This window comes from Danio rerio, chromosome 24, assembly GCF_052040795.2.
Source record: "Danio rerio strain M-AB ecotype USA chromosome 24, GRCz13ab, whole genome shotgun sequence".
Lineage (NCBI taxonomy): Eukaryota > Metazoa > Chordata > Actinopteri > Cypriniformes > Danionidae > Danio > Danio rerio.
The window spans coordinates 33,218,282-33,239,350 of NC_141044.1; the positions used below are offsets into that span (position 1 = coordinate 33,218,282).

The 21,069-nt window shown below is 37.9% G+C and overlaps 1 protein-coding gene and 1 long non-coding RNA gene across 9 annotated transcripts in view; one reads left to right on the forward strand and one right to left on the reverse strand.

Moving 5' to 3' along the window:
• Window positions 1-21,069, reverse strand: part of palmdb (palmdelphin b) — a 76,990-nt gene that overhangs the window by 6,904 nt on the left and 49,017 nt on the right. The window contains exon 1 of one of the 6 annotated variants that reach the window (XM_087309772.1): window positions 17,265-17,547. The exons of 4 other annotated variants lie outside the window; for them this stretch is intronic. In XM_087309772.1, the coding sequence (XP_087165898.1) occupies window positions 17,265-17,360 (96 nt within the window). In that variant the 5' untranslated portion in view covers window positions 17,361-17,547. Of the gene's footprint in view, window positions 1-16,848; window positions 17,076-17,264; window positions 17,548-21,069 lie in introns of those variants that run through there. One more of the 6 variants, XM_087309774.1, reaches the window with a different exon arrangement.
• Window positions 1-21,069, forward strand: part of LOC137489259 (uncharacterized) — a 154,550-nt gene that overhangs the window by 680 nt on the left and 132,801 nt on the right. For all 3 annotated transcript variants that reach the window (XR_015525161.1, XR_015525158.1, XR_015525162.1), the window contains exon 2: window positions 12,926-13,036. This is a non-coding gene — a long non-coding RNA (uncharacterized LOC137489259). The remainder of the gene's footprint in view (window positions 1-12,925; window positions 13,037-21,069) is intronic.

Here is a 21,069-nt window from a genome sequence, read left to right on the forward strand (position 1 = left end):
ATTAGGCTGGCTTGTCAAAGCCAGACTACTGATATGCTATATAAACTTATTAGGCTGGCTTGTCAAAGCCAGACTACTGTTCTACTATTTAAACTTATTATTATTATTAATTTTATTATTATTCTTCTTCTGAGACTAAAATTCAAACTCTATCTACTCCTTGAACTTTCAAGCTATTACCACCAAACTCACACCAGACCTCCAAACTGGTCTGACTCGGTATGCCATATCTCCTCAGACTGATCCAACATTCGGTTTTCCGAAAAACGTCCCGGGACTGTCGGAAAAATCCCATAGACTTAACATTGGACCAAACTTTGTGACCTCGTAACTCTGCGTCAGACTGTCGCACAGAACTCTAACTGAGCTCATTTAACTCAGACTATCAAACTGTCAATGACTGATCACCTTTAAACTTTCTAGCCACGCCCTAGCAACCACTTTTGGACCCTAGTAACTGTCCCATAGACTTCAATTCAAAAGACTCTCATTGACTTAACATGGGATCAAACTTTGTGAGTTCATAACTCTGAATCAGACTGTCCTACAGACTAATGGCTGAGCTCATTTAACTCAGACTACCAAACTGCCAATAACTGATGAGCTTTTACCTTTCTAGCCACACCCCTAACTACCACATACTGCACCCCAGCAGCTGTCCCGTAGACTTCCATTACAAAAGACTCTCATTGACTTTACATGGGATCAAACTTTGTGAGCTCATAACTCTGCATCAGACTGTCCTACAGACTAATGGCTGAGCTCATTTAACTCCAACTACCAATCTGCCAATAACTGATGAGCTTTTAACTTTCTAGCCACACCCCTAACTACCACATACTGCACCCTAGCAACTGTCCCGTAGACTTCCATTACAAAAGACTCTCATTGACTTAACATGGGATCAAACTTTGTGAGCTCATAACTCTGCATCAGACTATCCTACAGACTAATGGCTGAGCTCATTTAACTCCAACTACCAATCTGCCAATAACTGTTGAGCTTTTAACTTTCTAGCCACACCCCTAACTACCGCATACTGCACCCTAGCAACTGTCCTATAGACTGTAATTAGCTGTGCTATCAAATGCTTATAATTCTAACATACTAATGACATGCCAATCATGCTAGCAACATGCTACTCATATGTTAATCATGCTAATGACATGCTAACTCATACTGGAAACATGCTAATGACATGCTAATTTGTACTAGAATCATGCTAGTAACATGCTAATTCATACTAGACTCATGTTAATAACTGGCCTACATGCATATCTTTGCTTAGCATTGTCCTATTGACTTGGGGGATGGCTCATCTGACTCAGACAACCAATGAGCATCTCAATATGATAATGAAGCTCACAAGCCACGCCCCCAAATTGATTCCATAGACTTCCATTAAAATAGGCCAAGATGCATATCTTTGCATAGCAGTGTCATACAGACATGGGGGTTGGTTCATTTGACTTAGACAGCCAACCAAATTCAAGTTCACTCTGTAACCTCGCCCATAGCAACAAAACAGAGTACCCTAGCAACCATTCATCAACAGCGATATCTCAGCATCAGAACATCGTAGAGACTTGGAGATTGGCTCGTTTGACTCATGCTAGCAAATGGAATTTCCTATATGCTACACATGCTAGCAGTGATTAGCTACATGCTAATATTGACTAGCCAAGTACTGTAACTTGCTAGAAATGCTTACTAAGTATAAATGTTTTATCAAGCTTGTATGTGAGGCTTGCCTAGTAACCAACCAGGGTACCCTAGCAACTGCCTAGCAACCACCCAAATTACCCTAGCAACCGCCTAGCAACAGCCTAGTAATCCCTTAGTAAGGGCCTAGCGACCACTCAGGACACCCTAGCAACCGCCTAGCAACGCCTTAGCAACCACTCAGAATACCTTAGCAACCACCTAGCAACACCTTAGCAACTACCTAGCAACCACTTGGGACACCTTAGCAACCGCCTAGCAACACCTTAGCAACCACCTAGCAACCACTCAGAACACCCTAGTAACTGCCTAGCAACGCCTTAGCAACCACCTAGCAACCACTCAAGACACCCTAGCAACCACCTAGCAACACCTTATCAACCACCTAGCAACCACTCAGGACACCCTAGCAACCGCCTAGCAACATCTTAGCAACCACTCAGAACACCCTATTAACCGCCTAGTAACACCTTAGCAACCACCTAGCAACCATTCAGGACACCCTAGCAACACCTTAGCAACCACTCAGAACACCATAGCAACCACCTAGCAACGCCTTAGCAACCACCTAGCAACCACTCAAGACACCCTAGCAACCACCTAGCAACACCTTAGCAACCACCTAGCAACCACTCAGGACACCCTAGCAACCGCCTAGCAACGTCTTAGCAACCACTCAGAACACCCTAGCAATCACCTAACAACACCATAGCAACCACTCAGGACACCTTAGCAACCACCTAGCAACCACTCATAACACCCTATCAACTGCCTAGCAACACCTTAGCAACCACCTAGCAACCACTCAGAACACCCTAGCAACTGTCTAGCAACACCTTAACAACCACCTAGCAACCATTCATAACACCCCTAACCGCCTAGCAACACCTTAGCAACCACCTAGCAACCACTCAGGACACCTAATTCATGCTAGAACCATGCTAACAACATGCTAATTCAAGCTAGAATTATGCTAACAACATGCAAATTCATGCTAGAATCATGCTAGTAACATGTTAAATCATGCTAGAATCATGCTCACAACATGCTAATTCATGCTAATAACATTGTACTTCATGCTGGAATTATGCTAGTAACATGCTAATTCATACTAGAATTATGCTAGTAACATGCTAATTCATGCCAAAATCATGCTAGTAACATGTTAATTCATGCTAATAACATGCTAATTCATACTAGAATCATGCTAGTAACATGCTAATTCATGCTAGAATCATGCTAGTAACATGCTAATTCATGCTAGAATCATGTTAACAACATGCTGATTCATGCTAGAATCATACTAGTAACATGCTAATTCATGCTAGAATCATGCTAGTAGCATGCTAATTCATACTATAATCATGCTAGTGATATGCTAATTTATTCTAGAATCATGCTAATAACATGCTAATTCATACTAGAATCATGCTAATAACATGCTAATTTGTACTACACTCATGCTAATAACATGCTAATCCATGCTAGAATCATGCTAATAACATGCTACTTATACTTTTTCAAACTGTTTTTAAACTAAATAAACTATTACCAACAGGCTTTGTCAAGCCAGCCTCAAAGTTTGTCTCGACGAACTTTACTGTCTAGTTATTCTTCTTCTTCTGAGACTAAAAAACAAAACGCATCTCCTCCTAGAGCTTTCAAGCTATTACCACCAAACTCACACCAGACCTCCGAACTATTCTGACTCGGGTTGCTATATCTCCTCAGACTGATCCGACTTTCGGTTTTCCGAAAAACGTCCCGGGACTGTCGGAAAAATCCCATAGACTTAACATTGGACCAAACTTTGTGACCTCGTAACTCTGCGTCAGACTGTCGCACAGACTTCCAACTGGGCTCATTTAACTCAGACTATCAAACTGCCAATGACTGATCACCTTTAAACTTTCTAGCCACGCCCTAGCAACCACTTTTGGACCCTAGAAACTGTCCCATAGACTTCCATTCAAAAGACTCTCATTGACTTAACATGGGGTCAAACTTTGTGAGCTCATAACTCTGAATCAGACTGTCCTACAGACTAATGGCTGAGGTCATTTAACTCAGACTACCAAACTACCAATAACTGATGAGCTTTAAACTTTCTAGCCACACCCCTAACTACCACATACTGCACCCTAGCAACTGTCCCATAGACTTCCATTACAAAGACTCTCATTGACTTTACATGGGATCAAACTTTGTGAGCTCATAACTCTCCATCAGACTGTCTTACAGACTAATGGCTGAGCTCATTTAACTCAGTCTAGCCAGCAGCCAATCACTGAAGGCCTTTTAACTTTCTAGCCACACCCCTAACTACCACATACTGCACCCTAGCAACTGTCCCGTAGACTTCTATTCAAAAAACTCTTATTGACTTAACATGGGATCAAACTTTGTGAGCTCATAACTCTGCATCAGACTGTCCTACAGACTAATGGCTGAGCTCATTTAACTCAGACTACCAAACTGCCAATAACTGATGAGCTTTTAACTTTCTAGCCACACCCCTAACTACCACATACTGCACCCTAGCAGCTGTCCCGTAGACTTCCATTACAAAAGACTCTCATTGACTTAACATGGGATCAAACTTTGTGAGCTCATAACTCTGCATCAGACTGTCCTACAGACTAATGGCTGAGCTCATTTAACTCAGTCTAGCCAGCAGCCAATCACTGATGGCCTTTTAACTTTCTAGCCACACCCCTAACTACCACATACTGCACCCTAGCAACTGGCCTATAGACTGTAATTAACTGTGCTATAAAATGCTTATAATTCTAACATACTAATGACATGCCAATCATGCTAGCAACATGCTACTCATATGCTGATCATGCTAATGACATGCTAACTCATACTGGAAACATACTAATGACATGCTAATTTGTACAAGAATCATGCTATTAACATGCTAATTCATACTAGACTCATGTTAATAACTGGCCTACATGCATATCTTTGCTTAGCAGTGTCCTATTGACTTGGGGGATGGCTCATCTGACTCAGACAACCAATGAGCATGTCAATATGATAATGAAGCTCACAAGCCACGCCCCCAAATTGATTCCATAGACTTCCATTAAAATAGGCCAAGATGCATATCTTTGCATAGCAGTGTCATAGAGACATGGGGGTTGGTTCATTTGACTTAGACCGCCAACCACATTTAAGTGCACTCTGTAACCTCGCCCATAGCAACAAAACAGAGTACCCTAGCAACCATTCATCAACAGCTATATCTCAGCATCAGAACATCGTAGAGACTTGGAGATTGGCTCGTTTGACTCATGCTAGCCAACGGAACTTCCTAAATGCTACACATGCTGGCAGTGATTAGCTACATGCTAATATTGACTAGCCAAGTACTGTAACTTGCTAGAAATGCTTACTAAGTATAAATGTTTTATCAAGCATGTATGTGAGGTTTGCCTAGTAACCAACCAGGGTACCCTAGCAACTGCCTAGCAACCACCCAAATTACCCTAGCAACCGCCTAGCAACCACCTAGCAACGGCCTAGTAATGCCTTAGTAAGGGCCTAGCGACCACTCAGGACACCCTAGCAACCGCCTAGCAACGCCTTAGCAACCACTCAGAATATCTTAGCAACCACCTAGCAACACCTTAGCAACCACCCAGCAACCACTTGGGACACCTTAGCAACCGCCTAGCAACACCTTAGCAACCACCTAGCAACCACTCATAACACCCTAGCAACTGCCTAGCAACGCCTTAGCAACCACCTAGCAACCACTCAGGACACCCTAGCAACCACCTAGCAACACCTTAGCAACCACCTAGCAACCACTCAGGACACCCTAGCAACCACCTAGCAACGCCTTAGCAACCACTCAGAACACCCTAGCAACCATCTAGCAACCACTTAGGATACCTTAGCAACCACCTAGCAACACCTTAGCAACCACCTAGCAACCACTCAAAACACCCTAGCAACCGCCTAGCAACACTTTAGGAACCACCTAGCAACCACTTAGGACACCCTAGCAACCGTCTAGCAACACCTTAGCAACCACCTAGCAACACCTTAGCACATGCTAATTCATGCTAGAATCATGCTAACAACATGCTAACTTCATGCTAGAATAATGCTAATTCATGCTAAAATCGTGCTAGTAACATGCTAATTCATGCTAGAATCATGCTAGTAACATGCTAATTCATACTGGAATCATGCTAGTAACATGCTAATTCATGCTAGAATCATGCTAATAACATGCTAATTCATACTGGAATCTTGCTAGTAACATGCTAATTCATGCTAGAGTCATGCTAGTAACATGCTTATTCATGCTAGAATCATGCTAATAACATGCTAATTTATACTAGAATCATGCTAGTAACATGCTAATTCATACTAGACTCATGCTAGTGACATGCTAATTCATACTAGAATCATGCTAATAACATGCTAATTCATACTAGAATCATGCTAATGACATGCTAATCCATACTAGACTCATGCTAGTAACATGCTAATTCATACTGGAATCATGCTAGTAACATGCTAATTCATGCTAGAATCATGCTAATAACATGCTAATTCATACTGGAATCATGCTAGTAACATGCCAGTTCATCCTAGAATCATGCTAGTAACATGCTAACTCATGCTAGAATCATGCTAATAACATGATAACTCATTCTAGAATCATGCTAATAACATGCTAATTCATACTAGAATCATGCTAATTCATACTAGAATCATGTTAGTAACAGGCTAATTCATGCTAGAATAATGCTAGTAACTTGCTTATTCATGCTAGAATCATGCTAATAACATGCTAATTTATACTAGAATCATGCTAGTAACATGCTAATTCATACTAGACTCATGCTAGTGACATGCTAATTCATACAAAAATCATGCTAATAACATGCTACTTCATGCTAGAAAAACACTAGTAACATGCTAATTTTACTACAATCATGTTAATAACACAGTAATTCATGCTAGAATTATGCTAGTAACATGCTAAATCGTGCTAGAATCATGCTAATAACATGCTAATCCATGCTAGAATGGTACTAATAAGATGCTAATTCATGCTAATAACTTGCTAATCTATGCTAGAATCATGCTAATAACATGCTACTTATACTTTTTCAAACTGTTTTTAAACTAAATAAACTATTACCAACAGGCTTTGTCAAGCCAGCCTCAAAGTTTGTCTCGACGAACTTTACTGTCTAGTTATTATTCTATATTATTATTCTTCTTCTGAGACTAAAAATTAAACTCTATCTCGTCCTAGGCCTTTCAAGCTATGACCATCAAACTTGGGTCAGACCTCCGAACTATTCTGACTCGAGTTGCTATATCTTTTCCGACTGATCCGACTTTCGGTTTTCCGAAAAACGTCCCGGGACCGTCGGAAAAATCCCATAGACGTAACATTGGATCAAACTTTGCGACCTCATAACTCCGCGTCAGAATGTCACACAGACTTCTAACTAGGCTCATTTAACTCAGACCATCAATCTGCCAATGACTGATCACCTTTAAACTTTCTGGCCACGCCCTAGCAACCACTTTTGGACCCTAGAAACCGTCCCATAGACTTCCATTGCAAAAGACTCTCATTGACTTTACATTGGATCAAACTTTGTGAGCTCATAACTCTGCATCAAACTGTCCTACAGACTAATGGCTGAGCTCATTTAACTCAGTCTAGCCAGCAGCCAATCACCGATGGCCTTTTAACTTTCTAGCCACACCCTAACAACCAGATACTGCACCCTAGCAACTGTCCCATAGACTGCCATTAAAGAGGTTCAGACTGATATTGTCATGCTGCAGTGTGATAGAGACATGGGGATTGTTTTTAACTGTTCATACTGGCAAGAAGCTTGTATACATCATCAGTCTTAGCTGTCAATCAACTCCATAGCAACAAAACAGACTAACCTAGCAACGATATGACACCAGCTATATCTCAGCATCAGAACATCGTAGAGAGGCGGGGGTTGGCTTGTTTGACTCATGCTCAAACACCATCCATCTATCTATCTATCTATCTATCTATCTATCTATCTATCTATCTATCTATCTATCTATCTATCTATCTATCTATCTATCTATCTACATCTTTCTATCTATCTATCTATCTATCTATCTATCTATCTACCTCTACCTATCTATCTATCTATCTATCTATCTACATCTTTCTATCTATCTACATCTTTCTATCTATCTATCTATCTATCTATCTATCTATCTATCTATCTATCTATCTATCTATCTATCTATCTATCTATCTATCTATCTATCTATCATGCTAACAATATGCTAATTCATGCTAGAAACATGCTAGTTACATGCTAATTCATGCTAGAATCATGCTAGTCACATGCTAATTCATGCTAGAATCATGCTAGTCACATGCTAATTTATACTAGAATCATGCTAACAACATGCTAATCCATGCTAGAATCATGCTATTCACATGCTAATTCATGCTAGAATCATGCTAGTAACATTCAAATTGATGTTAGAATCATGCTAACAACATGCTAATTCATGCTAGAATCATGCTAGTAACATGCTAATTCATGTTAGAATCATGCTAACAACATGCTAATTCATGCTAGAATCATGCTAGTCACATGCTAATTCATGCTAGAATCATGCTAGTCACATGCTAATTTATACTAGAATCATGCTAACAACATGCTAATCCATGCTAGAATCATGCTATTCACATGCTAATTCATGCTAGAATCATGCTAGTAACATTCAAATTGATGTTAGAATCATGCTAACAACATGCTAATTCATGCTAGAATCATGCTAGTAACATGCTAATTCATGCTAGAATCATGCTAACAACATGCTAATTCATGCTAGAATCATGCTAGTAGCATGCTAATTCATGCTAGAATCATGCTAGTAACATGCTAATTTATGCTAGAATCATGCTAGTAACATGCTAATTCATGCTAGAATCATGCTAACAACATGCTAATTTATGCTAGAATCATGCTAGTAACATGCTAATTCATGCTAGAATCATGCTAACAACATGCTAATTCATGCTAGAATCATGCTAGTAACATGCTAATTCATGCTAGAATCATGCTAACAACATGCTAATTCATGCTAGAATCATGCTAACAACATGCTAATTTATGCTAGAATCATGCTAACAACATGCTAATTTATGCTAGAATCATGCTAGTAACATGCTAATTCATGCTAGAATCATGCTAACAACATGCTAATTCATGCTAGAATCATGCTAGTAACATGCTAATTCATGCTAGAATCATGCTAACAACATGCTAATTCATGCTAGAATCATGCTAACAACATGCTAATTTATGCTAGAATCATGCTAGTAACATGCTAATTCATGCTAAAATCATGCTAACAACATGCTAATTCATGCTAGAATCATGCTAGTAGCATGCTAATTCATGCTAGAATCATGCTAGTAACATGCTAATTTATGCTAGAATCATGCTAGTAACATGCTAATTCATGCTAGAATCATGCTAACAACATGCTAATTCATGCTAGAATCATGCTAGTAGCATGCTAATTCATGCTAGAATCATGCTAACAACATGCTAATTTATGCTAGAATCATGCTAGTAACATGCTAATTCATGCTAAAATCATGCTAGTAACATGCTAATTCATGCTAGAATCATGCTAACAACATGCTAATTCATGCTAGAATCATGCTAACAACATGCTAATTCATGCTAGTAGCATGCTAATTCATGCTAGAATCATGCTAGTAACATGCTAATTCATGCTAAAATCATGCTAGTAACATGCTAATTCATGCTAGAATCATGCTAACAACATGCTAATTCATGCTAGAATCATGCTAGTAACATGCTAATTAATGCTAGAATCGTGCTTACAACATGCTAATTCATGCTAGAATCATGCTAACAACATGCTAATTCATGCTAGAATCATGCTAATTCATGCTAAAATCATGCTAGTAACATGCTAATTTACGCTAAAATCATGTTGTAACATGCTAATTCATGCTAGAATCATGTTAAAAACATGCTAATTCATGCTAGAATCATGCTAATAACATGCTAATCTATCTATCTATCTATCTATCTATCTATCTATCTATCTATCTATCTATCTATCTATCTATCTATCTATCTATCTATCTATCTTTTCATAGTTTTAAAAACTGTTTAAACTAAATAAACTATTACCGTCAGGCTTTCACAAGCCAGCCTCAAAGTTTGTTCTCAAACTTTAAGAATCTAGTTATATTTTCTTCTTCTGAGACTAAAAATTAAACTCTATCTCGTCCTAGGCCTTTGAAGCTATGACCATCAAACTCGGGTCAGACCTCCGAACTATTCTGACTCGAGTTGCTATATCCTTTCCGACTGATCCGACTTTCGGTTTTCCGAAAAACGTCCCGGGACCGTCGGAAAAATCCCATAGACGTAACATTGGATCAAACTTTGTGACCTCATAACTCCGCATCAGAATGTCACACAGACTTCTAACTGGGCTCATTTAACTCAGACTATCAAACTGCCAATGACTGATCACCTTTAAACTTTCTGGCCACGCCCTAGCAACCACTTTTGGACTCTAGAAACCGTCCCATAGACTTCCATTGCAAAAGACTCTCATTGACTTTACATGGGATCAAACTTTGTGAGCTCATAACTCTGCATCAAACTGTCCTACAGACTAATGGCTGAGCTCATTTAACTCAGTCTAGCCAGCAGCCAATCACTGATGGCCTTTTAACTTTCTAGCCACACCCTAACGACCAGATACTGCTCCCTAGCAACTGTCCCATAGACTGCCATTAAAGAGGTTCAGACTGATATTGTCATGCTGCAGTGTGATAGAGACATGAGGGTTGTTTTTAACTGTTCATACTGGCAAGAAGCTTTGATACATCATCAGTCTAAGCTGTCAATCAACTCCATAGCAACAAAACAGACTAACCTAGCAACGATATTGCACCAGCTATATCTCAGCATCAGAACATCGTAGAGAGGCGGGGGTTGGCTTGTTTGACTCATGCTCGCACACCATCTATCTATCTATCTATCTATCTATCTATCTATCTATCTATCTATCTATCTACCTCTATCTATCTATCTATCTATCTATCTATCTATCTATCTATCTATCTATCTATCTATCTATCTATCTATCTATCTATCTATCTATCTATCCATCATGCTAAGGACATGCTAGAATCATGCTAGTTACATGCTAATTCATGCTAGAATCATGCTAGTCACATGCTAATTTATGCTAAAATCATGCTAGACACATGCTAATTCATACTAGAATCATGCTAACAACATGCTAATTCATGCTAGAATCATGCTAGTCACATGCTAATTCATACTAAAAATCATGCTAACAACATGCTAATTCATGCTAGAATCATGCTAGTCACATGCTAGAATCATGCTAGAATCATGCCAGTAACATGCTAATTCATGTTAGAATCATGTTAACAACATGCTAATTCATGCTAGAATCATGCTAGTAACATGCTAATTCATGCTAGAATCATGCTAACAACATGCTAATTCATGCTAGAATCATGCTAACAACATGCTAATTCATGCTAGAATCATGCTAGTCACATGCTAATTCATGCTAGAATCATGCTAGTCAAATGCTAATTCATGCTAGAATTATGCTAACAACATGCTAATTCATGCTAGAATCATGCTAGTAACATGCTAATTCTTGTTAGAATCATGCTAACAACATGCTAATTCATTCTAGAATCATGCTAGTAACATGCTAATTCATGCTAGAAGCATGCTAAAAACATGCTAATTCATGCTAGAATCATGCTAGTAACATGCTAATTCATGTTAGAATCATGCTAAGAACATGCTAATTCATGCTAGAATCATGCTAACAACATGCTAATTCATGCTAGAATCGTGTTAATTCATGCTAAAATCATGCTAGTAACATGCTAATTCATGTTAAAATCATGCTAGGTACATGCTAATTCATGCTAGAATCGTGCTAACAACATGCTAATTCATGCTAGAATCATGCTAACAACATGCTAATTCATGCTAGAATCATGCTAGTAACATGCTAATTCATACTAAAATCATGCTAACAACATGCTAATTCATGCTAAAATCATGTTAGTAACATGCTAATTCATGCTAGAATCATGCTAACAACATGCTTATCTATCTATCTATCTATCTATCTATCTATCTATCTATCTATCTATCTATCTATCTATCTATCTATCTATCTTTTCATACTTTTTAAAACTGTTTAAACTAAATAAACTATTACCGTCAGGCTTTCACAAGCCAGCCTCAAAGTTTGTTCTCAAACTTTAAGAATCTAGTTTATTCATTAAAATTGCAATAAAAATATGGTAATTTTGGTAATGTTAATGGTAAATATGAGACAAGGCATGGGACAATAACCGGTTTTAAAGTATTCCACGGTTTTGAAAAGTCAAGGTTTTAAAACTTTTTAAAATTTTTGTTACACCGTTCCTAAGGTACTTGTAAGATTTTTATTTATTTTTTTATTTTTATTTATTTATTTATTTATTTTTTTATGTTTCTATGCCTATTTTGAGTCTTTTTTTTTTTTTAGGGCAACAATAGAAAAGGGACTTTCCATATCACAAGTTACTGGTTAGTCCATGATTCAAGAAACATCTGAAAAACAAATCTCATATAAACCAACATCCAGCATGCTGCATAGCTGAATAGTGCAGAGGCTTGCTTTATATCCAAACAAAAAAAAGATATCAAAAGATGCCTTTTCAAGTTGAAAAGAAATTTGTGTTTTTGAAACAAATTAGGACAGCAGAAATCAATGACTTATTTTAGTAATTTAACCCGACATTTATTGTTTCAAAATATCCTAAATGTTAAAAGAATATACCTTGTTCAATGGGGGAAAGTTGTTGTTTTACCTAGACATTTAAAAAAGAACATATTTTTATACCAGCAATTACAGTACCGTTATATCGTGGAACCGTGATGTTTTACCCTAAGGTTATCATACCCATGCCTGTATGAGACTAAAAACTGAACACAGTTGTTTACAATCACAGTGCATTATTTCAGTGAAAGGAATGAGAAATAGAAATACGTAGATTCTTTCCATTATATAACACTGCAGAGCTGGCTTTTTTTCTCCTGCATGACAAACTTCTGTCCCGCAGTTAATAGGCTCTGGATGAGACCATGCAGGAGCAGGAGAGACAGAAGAAAATTCCTCCAGGGCAAAACCTACTGACAGATATAACATCCTCATCGACAGCCACTGACTGCAGGTTTTTATATACAAAGTATTTCTGCATGGAGACCTTATTATGCAAAAATCAACAATCAGCCACACATTGCATGTCTTTTTTCTCTTGTCTTGTTGATGCGCCACTGCAGAGCATTTAATCACGCCAGCACAGTTTGTTTACATGGATTTTTATGATCTCATTTGTACCAACTGCCAAGTGCCAAAGTGATGTGTGATCTAACGCTTCAACTGTTTCTGACAGACAAAATCAGCTGCCATGGGGATTACAAAGGGCTTCTTTTATTTTATTTCTGCTCAAAACATCCAGACCATAACGAAGCACTTTCGAAATATCATATCAGTACAATGTGGGGATCAAAACGCACATATTGAAAGCATCATTTATAGGCTGACACAAGTTGTTTACGTCTTTTTGGCTTGAAATATTCTTGCGCTCCCTTTGGCATAATTATACCACTGTTGCATGAAAGTCTCCACAATCATTCAGAACTCAAGCGGCATGCTAATACGGCCACTAAAAACATTCAAAATTATGTGAAATTACCCTCCACTTGAGCGCCTGCCCATTTCACCCCAATCAAGCAAGCAACACAAAAGGCACCAGGCTTCATGAAAATGACAAGCGTTAAAGTGTTGACTACCATGGCAACACCCCCCTTCCCGACTCCTCCTCTAGCAGCTCAGCTTGAGAAAACTTCAACACGCTCGCACCCTCTCCGTCTCAGCATTTGTGCCATGACAATCTGTATGCCATAAATTATTCAGCGGCAATAACATTTGCATCCAAGGCAGACGGAGGTACCAGCGTGTCCCAGTACCTACCGTGAGCTTTAGAAACAGGAGCCAGGAGATCATCTAGACGTTGCCAAGAAAATCGTCCCATGTGCACTTTGAAATAGAGAAAATATGGAGTTTTTAGGGGGGGTCCTAAATGAGAAAAGGCTGACTGAAACACGTCTACTAAGGCCAGTTATTTGACTTAATGCAGTTTAACACGTGTACAGTACTGTGTATATGTATTATGTACATACAAATGCATATTCATATAGGCCTACTTTCAAAATATAAATATATTAGCGTTTTTATATTTTGGAGCTGCACAATATATCGTTTTAGTATCAATGTCGCAATGTGTCTAGACCAGGGATGGGCAAACTCGGTCCTGGAGGGCCGGTGTCCTGCACAGTTTAACTCCAACTCTAATCAAACACACCTGCTTATAGATTTCTATTTATCCTGAAGACACTGATTGGCATGTTCAGGTGTTTTTGATTAGAGTTGGAGCTAAAATATGCAGGACACCGGCCCTCCAGGACCGAGTTTGCCCACCCCTGGTCTAGACACAATAGTCAAGATATGCCAAGTTGAGTTGGTAGGGATGTGACAAGATCTGGTATGACAAGATCTCGCGAGATTAAATCGGGATGAGATTTCTTGTCGAGGTGTAAAGTTGTGATGTTATGATGGAGTGCGATTGTGAATTTAGCATTGAAGATTGGAGGCAGGATTTGATTTAAACTTCAAATCAAGTGCTTTGCACAGACCTGGCAACCCAGGCTTGGCTCTGGAGTTGTGTATGTCACTCGGTTGCTTGGGCGAGTGTGACGTAACAGTTTTTTTTTTTTTTTGTTCAGCCACTGCCACCTCCAACAGAGGCTACAACTGCAGCCACACACATCAACCATGCTTCATATCCATGCAATAAAATAGCCCTTCAGAAATGCTTGTCATGAAGTCATGCAAAAGTCATGAAGCGTCGTAAACAAATGGAATTAAGACATGTGGAGTAATCCTATTTCAGTCGCATTATTGAAGTGCAAAGTACAGACCATAATCAAACTACTATCGTCATGTAGGTCCTTTAGCTGCATTTTGCGACAGGATAAGACACTGGTGTTTGACAAAATTCTCTGCACCTACAGTCAGTAAAAGACCACAGACACATTTCTAAGCATGCACTCGCACACAGTGATTTTCTGGAGACTCGAAACGGTCGGTATGCGGTATACTTTAGGTAGGTGGTATTAAATTACATTTAAATAACTCTCTCCTATCAGTCCTTTATATATGCATTCAGTAGCTCAGAGTTTGTGATGAGGGCATGAATGAAATCTTGCTGAAAAGTTTTAAGTTCAATTTGTGGAAAGGAGTTTGATTCCTTGTGTAAAATTGTACCGGGAGAAGCCAGTCAGTAGAGTTTATAGCTTAATATTAAGCAGTGTTTGCAAGTCCTTTACAGCATTTAATTTATTCAAATACAAAAAAAAAAAATAGAATTAAAATAAAATAGAAATAACATACCGTTTATTACTATTTTTTAAGGGCGTATTCACACTATGTATAGTTGACTTAAACTGGGCCGAAGCACACTTGTCCCCCACCCATCTCCCCTGGCGGCCTGCACTCACATCACATTCGGGCCTGGGCATGCTTATATCATCGATGATGCGCTGTTCAGTTTAAAAAGCGCTCTTGCTCAGCACAGTTGAGATTTCTCTATATCGTTTTGGTCGTTTGAGATGCAGTGACACGCAGTGAAATTTTTCGCCGAACAGATCAGCCACTTTTGACGCTCATAAACGATCATGAATTCCTCATGCTGCAGTAATTAGGAGGTTAGCTAAAGGTGCAGCTGTCATGGAGTGAGGGTTTTGCGCCTTTATTAATCTACGACAGTTTGCTTTCATTGAACAGTAAGAATGATTAACAAGCACATTTAAAACAGTCCCTTAAAAGTCACGTCTCGTCTTCAGTTTCGGGCTCAGGCGCGCTTTGCACCCACACTAGAAGCGTACCGTGCTAAAGCCTAAATAAACCGCGCTCTGGCACACCTCTTCCAACCGGGCGAGGGCTGGCCAAGTGAACCACGCCTGAGCCTGATTCAGAGCACTCACACTTCTTAAACGATCCGGTAAACGGGCCTGGGCACAGTTCGGATAGCATAGTGTGAGTACGCCCTAAAAAGCACCTGAAATGTTTTGCTGTTTGTGATTTATTTTTTTCGTCAGTTGAATAAAAATCTATTTTTTTATTCATATACTAGCAAATATTTAGCTAAAATTTAATTCATATATAAAAAGACCGATTTCCATTTACGTAGGCTATTGACAAAATATTTACTGTATAGAATTCATTAAAAACAACCCAAGCCCATTCTGAATGACACACAGTATTTATTAATTTATTACCTCACTACAAACCTGTATTTTGTATGCGATTAGTTGTGAATAATCATTTGACAGCACTAATTTCACCCACATTTTGACACTGAAGGTTTTTAACTACTTTAAATATTATAAGGGCTTCCTTAAATATAACATTCAAATGTTTATTGACTCCCCTTAGGTATAATTTCCATGGTTTTGCTATAGTAAAGTGTAGTATTGTCATTTTTGGTGGGTTGATAACCATTTGCTTAACCTACAACAAACCCCATGGTTAAAATACAATTAATACAGAAAATCTATGAACATAAACAGTTTCTTTTTTTTTGTTGTTGAATTTGTAGTAAAACCATGACTAATTTTGCCAAACATAATCACATATTTATAGCATGTTTGCCCCAGCAGCACCTATTTGAGCTTTAAAGCTTTAGAAACAGGGACCAGAAGGAGCTCATTTGCACTTTCTCACATGCATTTTGAGTTAATAAGTTTTAATGGCAGCTTCATGGAAAAAAATAGAGTGACTGAAGCAAGCATGTCTTGTGTAAGACCAGTTATATTACCCTAATTTTCAGACTCAAGTATTGAGCGGCGTAATGTGGTTGTAATTGCACAGCACTTCAAAAACCAGGTTAGTTCCAAGCATTAGTTTCACAAAAGATCTTACCGTTTAAACTGCCAAATCGCACCTTTTTACATCTGAATAACACAAATTACAGCATGAATGGTATTTTTAACATGTTCGGAAGACACCAGTGTTTCCTTATGTAAAATATACAACATTTAATCACCATCCTCATGAAAAATAACCATGGTTTTACAAAAGTAAAGTGTAGTTTTGCTTATGGGTATTGATCAGCATTTGTTTAACCACTGTTTTAAAGCAAAAACCAGGATCATGGATCAAATACAACATGTTTATTATTATTATAATTGTTATTATTATTATTATTATTATTAACAAATGGTTAATATCACCAATACCATTTTCTTATTAGTTTTTATTATTTGGTTACATTTGTAGTAAAACCATGGTTAATTTTGGCAGTCATAATAAAATAACCAGCATGTCCCAGAACCTACCGTGAGCTTTATAAACAGAAGCCAAAAGGATATCATCTCCGCTTTGCCAAGAAAATCTTCAAGCTTGCAATCTGGATTCATGTAAATATGTTGCATGGATAGGAAGTGAACTTGTGTTTTAAATGGGAGTTATTGGCAGAAATGCCACTGCCAGTTGGTCTGATGTTGATCACCCCCAGGGCATCTTCCTCACGCTCAACTCTGCTCATGTTTTTTTTTTCACATTAACAGCTGCAGCTTTGAACACTGATCAATGAGTGGCTTTGATGGGTTTCCTTATATGACTCATTCAGGAAGTGATGAGTAATGGGGAATGTGACATTTGGGGGCGGAGCTTATATTGATCAATACAGTAGTGAGATCCAAATGTTTTAGTCTTTCTTCAACATTCTTCAACATTCTACACACAATACCCCATAATGACAATGTGAAGAAAAAGATTTTTTGAAATTATAAATTATTAAAAATAAATTAGTATTAATAATTTAACAAATTTATTAGTACTTAAGTATTCACAGCCTTTGCTATGAAGCTCTAAATTGAGCTCAGGTACATTCCGTTTCCTCTGATCATTCTTGAGATGTTTCAGCAACTGGAGTTCACCTGTGGTATATTCAGTTGATTCAGAGGCATACACCTGTCTATATAAGGCCCCAGGGTTGACAGTGCATGTCAAAGCACAGAAATTGTCTGTAGCTGTAGGCACAAGGCTGGGGAAGCTTACAGAAAAAGTTCTGCTGCTCTGAAAGTTCCAATGAGCACAGTGGCCTCCATCATCCGTTAGTGGAAAATGTTTGGAACCACCAGGACTCTTCCTACAGCTGGCCAGCCATCTAAGCTGAGTGATCGGGGGAGAAGGGCCTTAGTCGAGGAGGTGATCAATAACCCGATGGTCACTCTGTCTGAGCTCCAGCGTTCTTCTGTGGAGAGAGGTGAATTTAACAGAAGGACAACCATCTGTGCAGCAATCCACCAATCAGGCCTGTATGGTAGAGTGGCCAGACGGAATCCACTTCCCACCTGGAATTTCCCAAAAGGCATTTGAAGGACTCTCAGAGCATAAGAAACAAAATTCTCTGGTCTGATGAGACTAAAATTGAACTCTTTAGAGTAAATAACAGGCGTTACGTTTGGAGAAAACCAGGCACCGCTCATCACCAGGCTAATACTATCCCTACAGTAAAGCATGGTGGTGGCAGCATCATGCTGTGGGGATGTTTTTCAGCAGCAGGAACTGGAAGACTAGTCAGGATAGAGGGAAAGATGAATGCAACAATGTACAGAGACATCCTGAATGAAAACCTGCTTCAGAGTGCTCTTGACCTCAGACTGGGGTGATGGTTCATCTTCCAGCAGGACAATGACCCAAATCCACACTGCCAAAATATCACTGGAGTGGCTTCACAACAACACAGTGAATGTCCTTGAGTGGCCCAACCAGAGCCCAGACCTAAATCCTATTGAACATCTCTGGAGAGATCTGAAAAAGGCTGTACACCGTTGCTTCCCATCCAACCTGAGAGAGCTTGAGAGGTACTGCAAAGAGGAATGGCCAAAAATTCCCAAAGACAGGTGTGCCAAGCTTGTGGCATCATATTCAAAGACTCGAGGCTGTAATTGCTGCCAAAGGGGCATCAACAAAGTATTAAGCAAAAGCTGTGAATACTGATGTAGATGTGATTTTTCAGGTTTTATAATTTTAATACATTTGCAACAATTTTAGAATCTTTTTCACATTGTCATTATGGAATATTGTGTGTAGAATTTTGAGGAAATTAATGAATTTATTTCATTTTGGAAGAAAGCTGTTACATAAAGAAAATGTGGAAAAAGTCAAGCGCTATGAATACTTTCCGGATGCACTGTAAGTTTGATATAATATACAATAAAATATAAATTTGGATGACCGCAAACGATACTGTGCATTGGTTTGATGTTGGTAGGGCAAAAGTGCATCTTCCTCATGCTCAACTCTGATTGGCAGCTAATGTTTTATTTATTTTTTTTTTCACATTAATAGCTGCAGCTTTGAACGCTGATCAATTAGAGGCTTTGATGGATTTCCTTAAATGACTCGTTTCAGAAAGTGATGGTCAGTGGGGAATGTGACATTTGGGGGGGAGCTTATATTAATCAATACAGTTGGTATCTCTCTGTTGTATAAATCAATACAATTGTGAGAGACCAATTGTTTTTGTCTTTTTTTCTGAGCATAGGCTGCTAAAGAAGAGCAGTTTATATGCTCAAGGTTGCTCTATTCAGAAGGAAATAATAAACTGTGGAGCGTCACAGTAACAGGTGCTGCGGGGCCAGAGCGTAGGTGGCCATTCAGACGTATGTGACTGGCATTGAGCTGTTGGATAAGGAGAGATGCTTTTAGGTGATACTAATGTCACTATGCGGCAGGAGAGCACTGCAGACTTTAAAGACTTTCATGGGGAGAGTTTTGAAAGAAGTCGATCAGAGCAAAGGGAAAAAATATTATTTAAATTATTTTTTTATTTTAAATTGTTGTTTTATTTGATTACTATAAAAATATTTGATTTTAATGAATGTTACATATATTTACTACGTGTATTTATTTTGATAGTTTGCGTAAAAAGTCTAAATGAATATGAAAAAAAATATATATTCAATCATAATCATTACAAATATTTGTTATCAAATTTTAGTGCATGTATATTTTTATAATTTAATAATAATTTTACATAAAACAAATTTAGACAGATACTAGAGAGTTTTTATGATTAATTTAATAATATTGACCAAGTTACATGTAATATATTTCCTAAAAATTATATTTCTTATAGACAGATAAATAGCTATAAATGTATGTGTGTGTGTGTGTGTGTGTATATATATATATATATATATATATATATATATATATATATATATATATATATATATTTTTTTTTTTTTAATATTATATAATATAATCCAAGTATTGCAATATAATTTGTATTAAATAAACACATATTTTTTTGAAATAATATTTATATATTTTATTTTATTATATTTATATTATTATTATTATTATTATTATTATTATTATTATTATTATTATTATTATTATTATTATGTAAATAGTAATATTTATATGTTTATATTTTATTGATTATATATTCTACCATAATATGAATATTGGATATATATTCAAGTGTTAAACTTTAACTTATAAAACATATCTAAATTTAAGTTTTATAATAAGCCATTATGAAAATTATAAAGGCACATACAGGCTTCACACAAAACATTACCCTTATTTTTGCTGACATATAAATAGCAGTTCACAGTGCAGCCCTTTGCTCTTCTCTGCATTAACGGGAGGATGAAATGGAGCAGGAGACATTTCTCTTCTGTAATCAGTTCCAAAGAGGATCCATCCATGTCTCACATTTACCCCCAGCACACACACACACACATGCACGCCTCCGCTCTCCCACGCGAACACTTCAATTCACTCTAAAACACACACACACAAACACTGATGTAGTCTGACAACATCTCAGATCTGCTATTCCACGTTTTCTGTAGCGCTTGAGGTTTGTACAAGAAGCCTGGGATTAATTAAACTTTCACAGCCTCTCTTCCACAGTTTGATCCACAGCGGCAGCAACATCTTCACACTTCACGTTCAAATTAGACATGACAGGCATGACTGCAAGCCCCAAAATAGGAGTTTTATTGAAATCACTGACACTTTTAGATCTTTGTGCTTTGAAGAAGCACCTTTGAATGTTGCCAGCTCTTAAAAATGATACGGTATACAAATCAAGTATCAACAAAAGTACACTTTTCTTGC